At 39.1% G+C, this 12,689-nt stretch overlaps 1 protein-coding gene across 1 annotated transcript in view; it reads right to left on the bottom strand.

Annotated features, from left to right (window-relative positions):
- Positions 1–12,689, bottom strand: part of IKZF3 (IKAROS family zinc finger 3) — a 97,297-nt gene extending 84,608 nt beyond the window's left edge. The window contains exon 1 of the mRNA XM_033183167.1: positions 12,561–12,689. Within this exon, the coding sequence (XP_033039058.1) occupies positions 12,561–12,567 (7 nt within the window). The 5' untranslated portion in view covers positions 12,568–12,689. The remainder of the gene's footprint in view (positions 1–12,560) is intronic.

Genomic DNA, 12,689 nt, shown 5'->3' with positions numbered 1-12,689 from the left:
ACTCTTTGTCCTTATCTTGCTTGATTTCTCAGCCACATTCAACATAGCTGACCACCCACTCCTTCATGAAATACTCTTCTTTCTTGAATTCCGTTACACCACACTCTGATGGTTTTCTTCCTGTCTCACTGGCTGCTCTTTTTCTTTTGCTGGCTTCTCCTCTACCTGACCAAATGAGGTATGTCTCCAGGCACTATCCTGAGAGCACTTCTCTCAATATATTCTCTGTTTAGGTGATCTCATTCCCTTGGCTTTAAATATCATTGACTGGGCGCGGTGGCTCACGCCCATAATCCCCAGCACTTTGGGAGGCGGGGGGGGGGGCAGATCAAGAGGTCAGGAGTTCGAGACCAACCTGACGATCAAGGTGAAACCCTGTTCTCTACTGAAAATACAAAAATTAGCCAGGCGTGGTGGTGTGCACCTGTAATCCCAGCTACTCAGAAGGCTGAGGCAGGAGAATCGCTTGAACCCCAGAGGCGGAGGTTGCAGTGAGCCAAGATTGTGCTACTGCACTCCAGCCTCGGTGACAAGAGTGAGACTCCATCTCATAAAAAAAAAAAAAAAAAATCATCTATTATCATCTATTTGCTGAAGAAGACAGCCAAAGCCAAATTCCTATCACTAGCCAGACCTCTTCTTTAGAGGAGAGGTTCCTGAGCCTGCCTCCCACCATTACTCTCCATATTAGCATTCTTTTTATTTCCTTCATAGCACTTAGCATAAATTTAATTATTTCAATTGTTATTACTTGTTCTTTGGTCTGTAAGGGCCAAAGCTTTGCCTGCCTTGTTCACCACTGTATTGCCAGTATTTTGCATATGTGGCACAAAACAGGTATTCCATAAATAGTTTTAGAATGAAGAATGAAGATTTCTGACTTTGAATTATATTGTATAATAAATGTTGTATTACAAGATTCCTCAAAATTAAATGCTATAAAACTGTCATTCTTCAATTATCTTTTAAAATCTTTTAAACAATAAAAACCATATGTTAAGTACATATGTGAAGACAACCCACCACTGATGCAATGTATGCTATCAGAGTGATGACAAGTTTTGCTGCTACTGTTTAAACTGTAAGCAATGCTGGTCAAAATTTTTTTTATTTAAAAAAAATAACAGGCCAGGAGCGGTGGTTCACGCCTGTAATTCCGGCACTTTGGGAGGCCAAGGCAGGTGGATCACCTGAGGTCAGGAGTTCGAGGCTAGCCTGATCAACATGGAGAAACCCTGTCTCTACTAAAAATACAAATTAGCCGGGTGTGGTGGCACATGCCTGTAATCCCAGCTACTGGGGAGGCTGGGGCAGAAGACTTGCTTGAACCTGGGAGGTGAAGGTTACAGTGAGCTGAGATCGCGCCATTCCCCTCCATCCTGGGCAACAAGAGCGAAACTCCGTCTAAAAAAAAGTAGGCCGAGCATGGTGGCTCACGCCCGTAATCCCAGAACTTTGGGGAGGCCAAGGCAGGTGGATCACGAGGTCTGGAGTTCAAGACCAGCCTGGCCAATATGGTGAAACCCTGTCTCTACTAAAAATACAAAATTAGCTGGGCGTGGTGGCGCATGCCTGTAATCCCAGCTACTCAGGAGGCTAAGGCAGGAGAATCGCTTGAACCGGAGAGGCAGAGATTGCAGTGAGCCTAGATCACGTCACAGCATTCCAGCCTGGGTGACAGAGCAAGACTCCGTCTCAAACAAACAAACAAACAAAAAAAACCAAAAAAACAAAGTCCCAATTGTAATATAAATGTGGAATAAGTGAGAGTAAATAATACTCTATATTTCAAAATGCAAATGCACCAGCACAATTATTCCAGAAGACAGAATAAGGTAGATAGACATATTTATAGAATCACCATGAATGCAATAGCTAAATGCAGAAGGATGCATGCTGCATCAATTTAGAAAAAAAAAGGAAATAAAATTTTAAAAACAAGGAAATAAAACCATGTATTAAATAAAAAACAATAATAAAATGGTAAAAGAGGCTAAGCTCTAAACTAAACAAAAATATCCTTCCTCAATGTACATGGTAATTGCAATCCTAGACAAATTAGAGTGTACTAAAACCATGCAAAAATGCGACATGTTTGAACATAAAACAGAGTTAGAGCCTTCAAGTCATTAGATAGCACAAAATGTCACTATGTTTCAGAAAAGGGAGGATTCTTCTTAGACTGAGGGATGGCTTCCTAAAGGAGACGGCATTTGGAATAGACCATAAAGGATGAGTGAGGATTTCAGTTGGCATGATTGTGGTGCTATTCACAGTGCTGGGAAGTCAGAAGAAGTTGGTTTGTAATGGAGAGAAAATTAGTTCATTTTTGGACTTGTTGAGTTGGAAGAACAGCATTAGAAAAATGGACAGTGAGGGAAAGCAATGCCTGAACAGGGAATACTAAGCAGTCCAGAGTCACATTAGAGGACAGAAGATACCGCTGGAAAGGTACTGAAGCTACGTTGTGGAGTATCCTAAATGTCCAACTAAAAAATATTTTAAATGGTGTCTGAGTAGGAGGATAACTTTATATTTTAGGAAGATCATTCTGGCAGCAATCCTCAAAACAAATTCAAAGAGGCAAGTCTAGATACAAGGTTACTAGTAGGAAAAATACGTGACGGTCTAAATCAGTCATTTTCAAAATGTGTTTTATGGAATCCAGGGTTGCAGAGGGCTGCCACAGGTGCTGATCTATGGCAAGAGGAAGATGGGCTTAACAGTGGTCTCTTGCTCCTTCTCCAATCTCTCATTTGGAACATTACACTTGCATCTGATCCCACATAAGATTTTAGTATAAACCATGTTCTGTTGCAAAAAAACAAGTTTTTGTCTTGTTTTTGTGTCTAATCTTAATTCTTGTTGAAATGTGAGACTAATGGTGAAACACCTCAAGGTCGTCATATAATCATCAAGTATCACCGCGTAGAGTTACAGTAGTTATAAAATCTATAAGCATTACATGAATTCCTAATATCGACTTGTTCAATCATTATTTGTCCTATTATACAGATTGGATCTCCCTCCCCAAATTGGATTATGTGTAAACATGCTCTAGTTGTTTAGGTCTGGGGCAACTAAATCCATGCTAGGTCATTGATGTTTGCAATGGTATCTGTAGAGTCCTTTGAGAATCTCCAAATTCCTTTTATTGAGAAGTGCATACTATGCTATTGGCTTGGCACACTTAGAAGCTATGTACTTGTTTGTGCATTCTGGTCTCCTAGCCCTACTAATTCAAATCTGAAAAATTAGTCTGGCAGTATTGGCACATGCCTGTAATCCCAGCTACTCAGGAGGCTGAGGTAGGAGTGCTTCACCTTATTATTTCAGAACAGTTTTTAATTAAACTATTCCCAGAAACTTGAGAAAGGATGATAAGTAATCTTTGCTTCAAAGTTGAATTGCAAAAATACTTAACATTCATTTTATTTAATTCTGAACATAAAAATCAAACAAGAGGCCGGGCGCGGTGGCTCAAGCCTGTAATCCCAGCACTTTGGGAGGCCGAGGCGGGCGGATCACAAGGTCAGGAGATCGAGACCATCCTGGCGAACACAGTGAAACCCCGTCTCTACTAAAAATACAAAAAACTAGCCGGGCGAGGTGGCGGGTGCCTGTAGTCCCAGCTACTTGGGAGGCTGAGGCAGGAGAATGGCGGGAACCCGGGAGGCGGAGCTTGCAGTGAGCTGAGATCCGGCCACTGCACTCCAGCCTGGGCGACAGAGCAAGACTCCGCCTCAAAAAAAAAAAAAAAAAATCAAACAAGAAGTGCCCCAACCTTATTATAAGCATTTAAGATTTATAGTATACAATGATGATATAACATGTATTATAATATACAATGTATATTGTATATGTACATTATAAATCTTTTCAATGCTTGTAAGGTTACATGTTACATGTCCTTGTTAGTGAGTAGTTGATTACTATACTCTGACAGAAGTGTGCCCCAAGCACCTGAGCCTTAGCCTTTACAACCACTTAATGAAGTACAGGGAATAAGACAGTTAGTAATATTCTTTTTTATTTATTTATTTATTTATTTATTTATTGAGACAGAGTCTGGCTCTGTTGCCCAGGCTGGAGTGCAGTGGTTCAATCTCCACTCACTGCAACCTAGGCTTCCCGGGTTCAAGCAACTCTCCTGACTCAGCCTCCTGAGTAGCTGGGATTACAGGCACATGCCACCACACCCGGCTAATTTTTGTATTTTTAGTAGATTTCACTGTGGTTTCACCATGTTGGCCAGGCTGGTCACAAACTGTTAATAATATTCTTACTTAAATAACTTACAGCATGGTGGCTCACGCCTGTAATCCCAACACTTTGGGATGCCAAGGGCGGATCACCTGAGATCAGGAGTTCGAGACCTGCCTGGCCATCATGGTGACATACTGTCTCTACTAAAAGTACAAAAATTAGCCGGGCATGGTAGCGGGCACCTGTAATCCCAGCTACTCAGGAGACTGAGGCAGGAGAATTCCTTGAACCTGGGAGGCGGAGGTTGTAGTGAGCCAAGATCGTACCACTGCACTCCAGCCTGGGCAAGAAGAGCCAGACTCTGTCTCAAAATAATAATAATAATAATAATAATAATAATAATAATTTTACATGAGAAAATATGCACAGGAGAAAAAAGACCAGCAGCACCATGATTTTACTCATCACATTTATAAAATGTTAATATTTGGAAAAAAAAGTCTCATTCTGAGGTCAGAGGATAAATTTATACACTGATCATCTTCAATACTTTAAAGTCTGGAATTTTATGTGAAATTCAAACGAAATTGAAATCCAGTTGGCCCGTGAAGCACACTTGTGGAACTGCCTACACTGTATGCAAGCATATAAACCAACTATTAGTGATTCTTCGCAGTCTAGGTTAAGGGATTTCTTAACTAATAAATAGAGGTAGATGACAGCAAAAATGATTAGTTGTTAAAGAAATAAAATTAGTTACTTCCAGTTTTCATACTGGACAATGTTTTCCATCAGTTATGATGTAATTCTATATCCATAAAAATGTTATAGGTTTGTGAGAGTGATCTTTTTCTCATATCCACAGACTCCTCTAGGAAACAGGAAATTGTTAAATTGTTCTGATGTGCCAAACATTCTGGTAAATTAATAGTCTCTCTAATAGACAGTACTTCTTAAATGAACTGATGTTGCTGTGATAGAGTATTCAAATTAAGTGAAGTTATGTTCAACAAGTTTAAGAATCAAAACATCTATTGTGAAGAAATGGTTTATTGTGGAAACTGCAGTGCTTGTTTAAATAGGTACTGAAATAAAAAATGTACCAAAATTATTGAATAAAGCCAAAAGTTAGAAGGCATTGTATTTTGTGAGGGGCGTGGATTAGAAAAATGGCAGTATTTGGCCGGGCGCGGTGGCTCAAGCCTGTAGTCCCAGCACTTTGGGAGGCCGAGGCGGATGGATCACGAGGTCAGGAGATCAAGACCATCCTGGCTAACGTGGTGAAACCCCGTCTCTACTAAAAATACAAAAAACTGGCCGGGCGGTGGTGGCGGGCGCCTGTAGTCCCAGCTACTCGGAGGCTGAGGCTGAGGCGGGAGAATGGCGCGAACCCGGGAGGCGGAGCTTGCAGTGAGCCGAGATCGCGCCACTGCACTCCAGCCTGGGCGACACAGTGAGACTCCGTCTCAAAAAGAAAAAGAAAGAAAGAAAGAAAAATGGCAGTATTCACCCATTGGATTTAGCCAATACTTCAGTCTCTTCTACTAAACCTTTAACAGTACCTTTAAAAATTAGCCAGCAAAATATACCAGTTTGAATGTCCCTATTTTCCTTCCTCCCTTTTACTATAAAAGCTGGGCAAGTAAAGAGTCAAGTGACCAAACACACAGGCAACTCATTCATTAATTTATTAAACAAATATGACTACAGGCCTACTATGTGCTGGGGACTGGGTTGGGTACTAGTTACCACCGGTTATGAAAAGATCCCTAGTTACGCATGGTGGCACATGCCTCTAGTCCCAGCTACTCAAGAGGATGAGGTGGGAGGATTGCTTGAGCCCAGGAGTTTGAGACCAGCCTGCAATGTAGAGAGACCCCATCTCAAAAATTAAAAAATAAAAGAGAGAGACCCCTAAACTTTGGAAACTAACAGTCTAGAAGGGGCTATAGGTGTATTAATCAACAAAATAAACAAGAAACTTAGTTGAATAATCCTTAGATAATTCAGAGTAGAAAAATAATAGCTTTGCACTGTTTCACGAGTGACAGTATTGAAATGTTTTCCATTTCTTATTTTAAAAGTGTCCTTCATTGGCTGGGCATTGGTGGCTTATCCCTGTAATCCTAGCACTTTGGGAGGCCAAGGCAGGAGAATCTTTTGTGCTCAGGAGTTCAAGACCAGCCTAGGTAACACAGCAAGACTTTGTCTCTATTTAAAGAAAAAAGAAAGAAAGAAAACTTTCCTTTGTAAACCCACAATAACCTAATGTGCCAAAAATTTCATCTCTAAGAATACTACTAAGTACAATGTGTGACATATTGCCAATTCCACTGTCACAAAAAATCATGCAGTAAGCTGATTTTAAGTACTGACAAGAAGTAAAGCGTAATGCACTTTGTTTCATATCCATTATCAAGCACCTAGTTTTTTTTTGCTTTTTTTGTTTTTTTGTTTGTTTGTTTGTTTGTTTGTTTGTTTTTGAGATGGAGTCTCACACTGTCGCCCAGGCTGGAGTGCAGTGGCCCGATCTTGGCTCACCAAAATCTCTGCCCCCTGGGTTCAACCAATTCTCCTGTCTCAGCCTCCCGAGTAACTGGGACTACAGGCGCCTGCAACCATCAAGTACCTAGTTTTTAACTCTCTCCTGGATTGGACACATATCTAACATAATATTGTCATATGGTATTGGTATCTAATATAATATGGTAATTCCATATTATTTTAATTTACTCTATACCACTTTGGACTTAAATTTTTTGTTGTTGTTGAGACAGGTTCTCACTCTGTTGCCCATGCTGGAGTGCAGTGGCGTCATTACAGCTAACTGAAGCCTCAAACTCCCAGGTCAAGCCATCCTACCACCTCAGCCTCCCGAGTAGCTGGGACTACAGGTGCACACCACCACACCAGGCCAATTTATTTTTATTTTATTATTATCTTTTATGAAACAGGGACTCACCATGTTGCCCAGGCTGGTCTCAAATTCCTGGCCTCAAGAAATCCTCCCACCTTGGCCTCCCAAAGTTCTGGGATTACAGGTGTGAGCCACTGTGCCCAGCCCTTAAATTTTTTAAATAACTTTTTAATTAAAAAAAAAAAACCGGCCGGGCGCGGTGGCTCAAGCCTGTAATCCCAGCACTTTGGGAGGCCGAGGCGGGCGGATCACGAGGTCAGGAGATCGAGACCATCCTGGCTAACACGGTGAAACCCCGTCTCTACTAAAAAAAATACAAAACACTGGCCGGGCGAGGTGGCGGGCACCTGTAGTCCCAGCTACTCCGGAGGCTGAGTCAGGAGAATGGCGTGAACCCGGGAGGCGGAGCTTGCAGTGAGCTGAGATCTGGCCACTGCACTCCAGCCCAGGCGACAGAGCAAGACTCCGTCTCAAAAAAAACAAAAACAAAACCAAAAAAAACCAAAAAACCTTTACTTTTGGATGCAAAAACCAGATTTCAATTAGGCTGAAAAAATAATCCCATTCAGAATCACTAGGGATAAAAGTATTTTGATGAGTTATACAGTAATATTAATTAATAAAGTTATACACAGATTACTTTTCAATCTACATATATTATAAATGAATTATAAGTATTGTTTCATTATTGAATCTTTTTTTAGTGATCCAAAAGGCCTTGGTGTCATCCTTATGATTTTTTTTTTTTTTTTTGAAACAAGGTCTTGCTCTGTTGCCCAGGCTGGAGTACAGGGGCACGCTCATGACTCACAGTAGCCTCGACCTCCCAGGCTCAAGCCATCTTCCTACCTCAGCCTCCCAAGTAGCTGTTACTACAGGCATGTGCTACCACTCCTGGCTAATTTTTGTAGTTTTTGTAGAGTCAGGGTTTTACCACATTGCCCAGGATGGTCTTGAAGTCCCAGGCTCAAGCAATCTGCCCGCCTCAGCCTCCCAAAGTGCTAGGATTACAGGCGTGAGCCACCACTCCTGGCCTCATCCTTATGATTTCTAATTATCATAAATGTACCAGTTAAGACTGAGATAAATTTAATAAAGGCTAAATAGCAGAGTACATTCTATGGCCTTGTGATGTGTAGGGTCTCTTTTCAAAATAATTAATGAATCATTAGGACAAAAAACATTTATTGAGCACCTACTACAGGCAAGTTTCTGTGTTAATCACTCAGTTCTTCTCATACATGTTCTGGAATTATAGCTTGACATATGAGCCAGTTATCGTCGGACATCTATCTAGGCCAGGTGCAGTGGCTCACTCCTGTGATCCCAGCACTTGGGAAGGTTGAGGCAGAAGGATCACTTGTGGCTAGGAGTTCAAGACCAATCTAAGCAACATAACGAGACCCCCATTTCTACAAAAAATAAAAGATACTAAATTAGCAGGTCATGGTGGCTTGTTATGGTGGTGCATGCCTGTAGTCCTAGCTACTCAGAAGGCTGAGGCAGGAGGATCGTCTGAGCCTAGGAGCTTGTGATAGCCTGGGCAACAGAGCGAGGCCTGTCTCTAAAAAAAAAAAAACTGGATGTCTGATAAAAGATCTACCAACAATCTTTTAGTCCTAAAAAAGTGTAAGTATATACATTTATATGAATGAAATTTTATAACAATATATTTTAAAAGTATCATTTGAAAATGTATGCTAATTTTATGGCATCATCTATATCTTACTGAGAAAACAAATTTCTGCTCATATTCAATGGATATTTTAATAGACTAATTGTGATCCTGAAATCTGCTTATGTAAACTTAACAGTTAAAATCTGACTTTACACAAAAAAGAATGAAATCATATCCTTTGCAACAACATGGATGCATCTGGAGGCCATTATTCTTAGTGAATTAACACAGAAACAGAAAACCAAATACCGCATGTTCTCACTTACGAGTGGGAGCTAAACACTGGGTACACATGGACTGTTATGAGTTAATGTGACCCCCAAATTAGACACTGGGGACCCCAAAATGGGGAAGGGTGGGAGGAGGGCAAGGGTTGAAAAACTACCTATAGGATACTATGGTCGTTATTTGGGTGACAGGATCAATAGAAGCCCAAACCTCAGCATCACATAATATACTTATGTAAGAAACCTGCACATGTACCCCCTAAATCTAATTTTGTTAAAATTGGCTTTAAGTGACAGTGTAGCAAAATATATCCAACAACATTTTTGTTTTCCAAGCTTTCTTTTTCAATTATACAGCTTAAGTGTTAAAAAAAACTACTGAGTTTTATCAAATAATTACTAGCCCCAATCTCCTACTTTAAAAATTTATTTAAATAAAATGCATCACAATAAACATAATAAAAAGTACTTTTTCAGCACTATTTTAATTGAATGCAACAAATTCTGAGGTCCTTCTATGAACCGGAAACTGTCCTTGGCACTCAGTGTACAAAAACAAGACACAGTCTCTGCTCTCCAGAAGCTTAAAGACCAGAGGCGCAATAAACACCTAAATCAATAAATAATTTCAACACAATGTGGTAGAAATATACACAGAAAGGAGAGGCCTTTAGCCAAGGTGAAGGAACATGAGAGAGTGGGTAGGGGTGATCACCAGAAGGCACTAGGAGGAGGTCATCAGAAGAAGGTCATCGTAGAGCCTTCATGGCGATGATGCCTGAACAGTCTTGAAAGATGAGCAGGCATAACCAAGTAGAGAATGGGTGAACATAATAGTAAAGACATGGAAGCGTGAAATAGCATACTGGATTATAGGAAGCACAAACAGGAATTTTGAAAAAATATGTTCTACCAGGACGCCATGGCCTTTCTGTGGCTTTTGTTTCTTAAAACCTTTGTATTTCATCCTCCATAGGCATACAACTGAGGACAAACAGATTCCATCAACTACAGGCTTTATCTCCATTAATCTCAGCCATCCAGAACATGGAAAGGGACCTGAAACAAAAAACTACTACCAAACAATCTACGTGGTAAGAAATATAAGCTAATATCAAGAAGGAGACAAAAATTGTACAATATCCTGGGTATATTTGGTGTAGGGGCATTCAACTTTACATCACTCAAAATCCCTGTGAGAATATATTATGGAATAATACATGATCTGATGGTCAGAACAGTAACTCAGAGTTGCGGAGATAAACTTATCTCTTGTGTACCTTGCTTATAAAGCAGGGGGCTGTGTAATAAATATACTTAGAAAAATTTTTACTCAATATTGTTAAAAATAAAAATGGTTTACATTAAATAAGAAGTCTGTCATTATCTGTGAAATTCATGTTTGTGAACCACCTCATTTCCTGACCATAACAGACAGAAGAGATGTTATAGTACAAATAATAAAATTTAGTGATTCATAGTCTTTGAGTAGAAAATATTTAAGATCACAGATTGTGAGAAAATTAAAAAGCTATAGCTTCTGATTTAGTATATGCATTAAATCTTCATTTCTACAAGATTTCTATTTCAAAAGTTTATTCATCTGACATCTTCATACATAGAAAGTCTCAATACATTAATTAAAAGACAAATGAATTTGCTAAATGACTTTATATGCTGAATGAATTATATTCAGTATTGCATTGTAAAATAAACTGTTATGAATCAATGTAACCCCCAAATTGGGCAGAAAATAAAAGTATTCCATAAAGTATTCTACTTTCTTACATTGCCAAGAGAGGTATACACTACAGACCAAATCTCTATTCTAGACTGAAATCAAAACCACAAGATGATATAAAAAATATTTTAAATATCAAAAACATGGGCCAGATTAGTCAATTTTGGGTAGCCATAATGAACTAGATATTTTACCACATCAAATACTCTATCCTCAAGGACATTAAAATAGCCAAATTCACATAATTAACCTCTTTTTAAAATTTAAATGTTAAAGTTTTTGCATTAAGCATAATCTATACTATCTCCATGGACCTATAAATTTAATCTAAGCATGTAAACACAACTTTTAAGAATTATTGATCTATATTCTCTTTCCATTCATAGTCTACACATTCTAAATTAAATTCTACACAAGTTTTCATTCTTTTCTTCTTAAGCGAGTCTTCATCCAGGCTTATTAAATATCTATGTTAGTACACCAATAACCTAAGATATGTTTCTTTATTTATTCTATATAATAAGATTAGTTTCTTTATTTCACATTAAATAAATGAATTTGGAAGTATTAACATTTATAGAGAAATATTCCAGTTTCTATGGATTTACACAATTCTGTGCATTATCCTTGATATGTGGTATGGTTAAGGCTAGGAAAAATAGTGTCGGAGTACTGATTTATAATTTCATAAAAACAAATTAATCATTTGTAATAATTAAAGCATAAGAGCTTTTTAAAAATTATTTTTCCCATAGTATACAACAGCCCAACTTTTTTTCCTTGTTATTGGCCAATAAAACCTTTGTTAAAAATTACACTTCAATAGACCATTACTTAAATGTTAAAAATGCAAAATTTTTAGTTTTCAACCCCTAATTTAAAAAATCAAAAGCATAAAGTTTTTGATATTTTAATAATTTAATATACTCTAGAAATAAAGCTGCCAAAGATCAGTTCATTGTTAATTAGAGATCCTCCCATTATTACGAAGAAAATATTCACAATCTTCATATTTATCAAAGTAATGTTTTAGTTAGGTGACAATATCTCATTTTTAATAGAATGAAATTCTGAATTTCATAATCCCACCATCCCCCCAAGTTGAGATGCATTTGCCATTTTCAAGGTTTTAGAAACACTTGCTGAAAAGACCATTGAAGAGTTTACAGTAGCAGTGTGAAATTTTAGGTATCCCAAGGAAGTACAGAATGAAAAATGTTTGAGAAGCGAGGATAGCGTTACGACTTTCAAAATTAATTAATATGAAACTCCTAAAGTGAACCTGATTTTTGCGTTGGGTAAAGAAGACTCATTAGAAGATCGAATTCCAAGGGAATTTTAAAGCCAACCGCTTTAAAATGTACCTTTCCCATATGACACCATTTACCCTTGTAAGAAAATAAGTTACTCAGATTAGCCTAATTCCAATGAACACTGAGGCCATGAAGGAAAAAATATCCGAAAGTGTTAGTTATTCCACCCCCAGATTTGCAGGCGTTTCAGGGACACCCCTTAAGTGCTCTTCCTCTGCAGATGTAGGGTAGACCCCCCATGTCTGACAACCCCTTAGAAATAAAATTGCAAAGAAGTTATCACTTTCCAAAGGGCGGGGGAAGGACAAATGAGAGACGTAAGAGAACCGACGCGCTTTGTCCTCTGAAATACCTCATATTTACTTTTGACAAAAGAAATAAATAGAAGCAAAACCGAGATTCATAAGAAACTCTTTCTGCTGTGCACAGGCCAAGCTTCTCAAAGACCCCAGAGAAAAGAAGCGGGCTGGAGGCTCACCTTCCATGTCGCTGCCGGGCCCGGCTGGAGCTGCCGCTGTGGCTACCCGGCCTCTCCACGTGCTCCTGCCGTCGCCTGGACTCAGCGCGCAGCTGGCGGGAGATTCCCGGCGCGGGGAGTCCCCGGGAT

The sequence above is a fragment of the Trachypithecus francoisi genome, unplaced genomic scaffold (assembly GCF_009764315.1).
Source record: "Trachypithecus francoisi isolate TF-2019V2 unplaced genomic scaffold, Tfra_2.0 Lachesis_group20, whole genome shotgun sequence".
Lineage (NCBI taxonomy): Eukaryota > Metazoa > Chordata > Mammalia > Primates > Cercopithecidae > Trachypithecus > Trachypithecus francoisi.
This window is presented reverse-complemented; position numbering and strand designations above follow the sequence as displayed.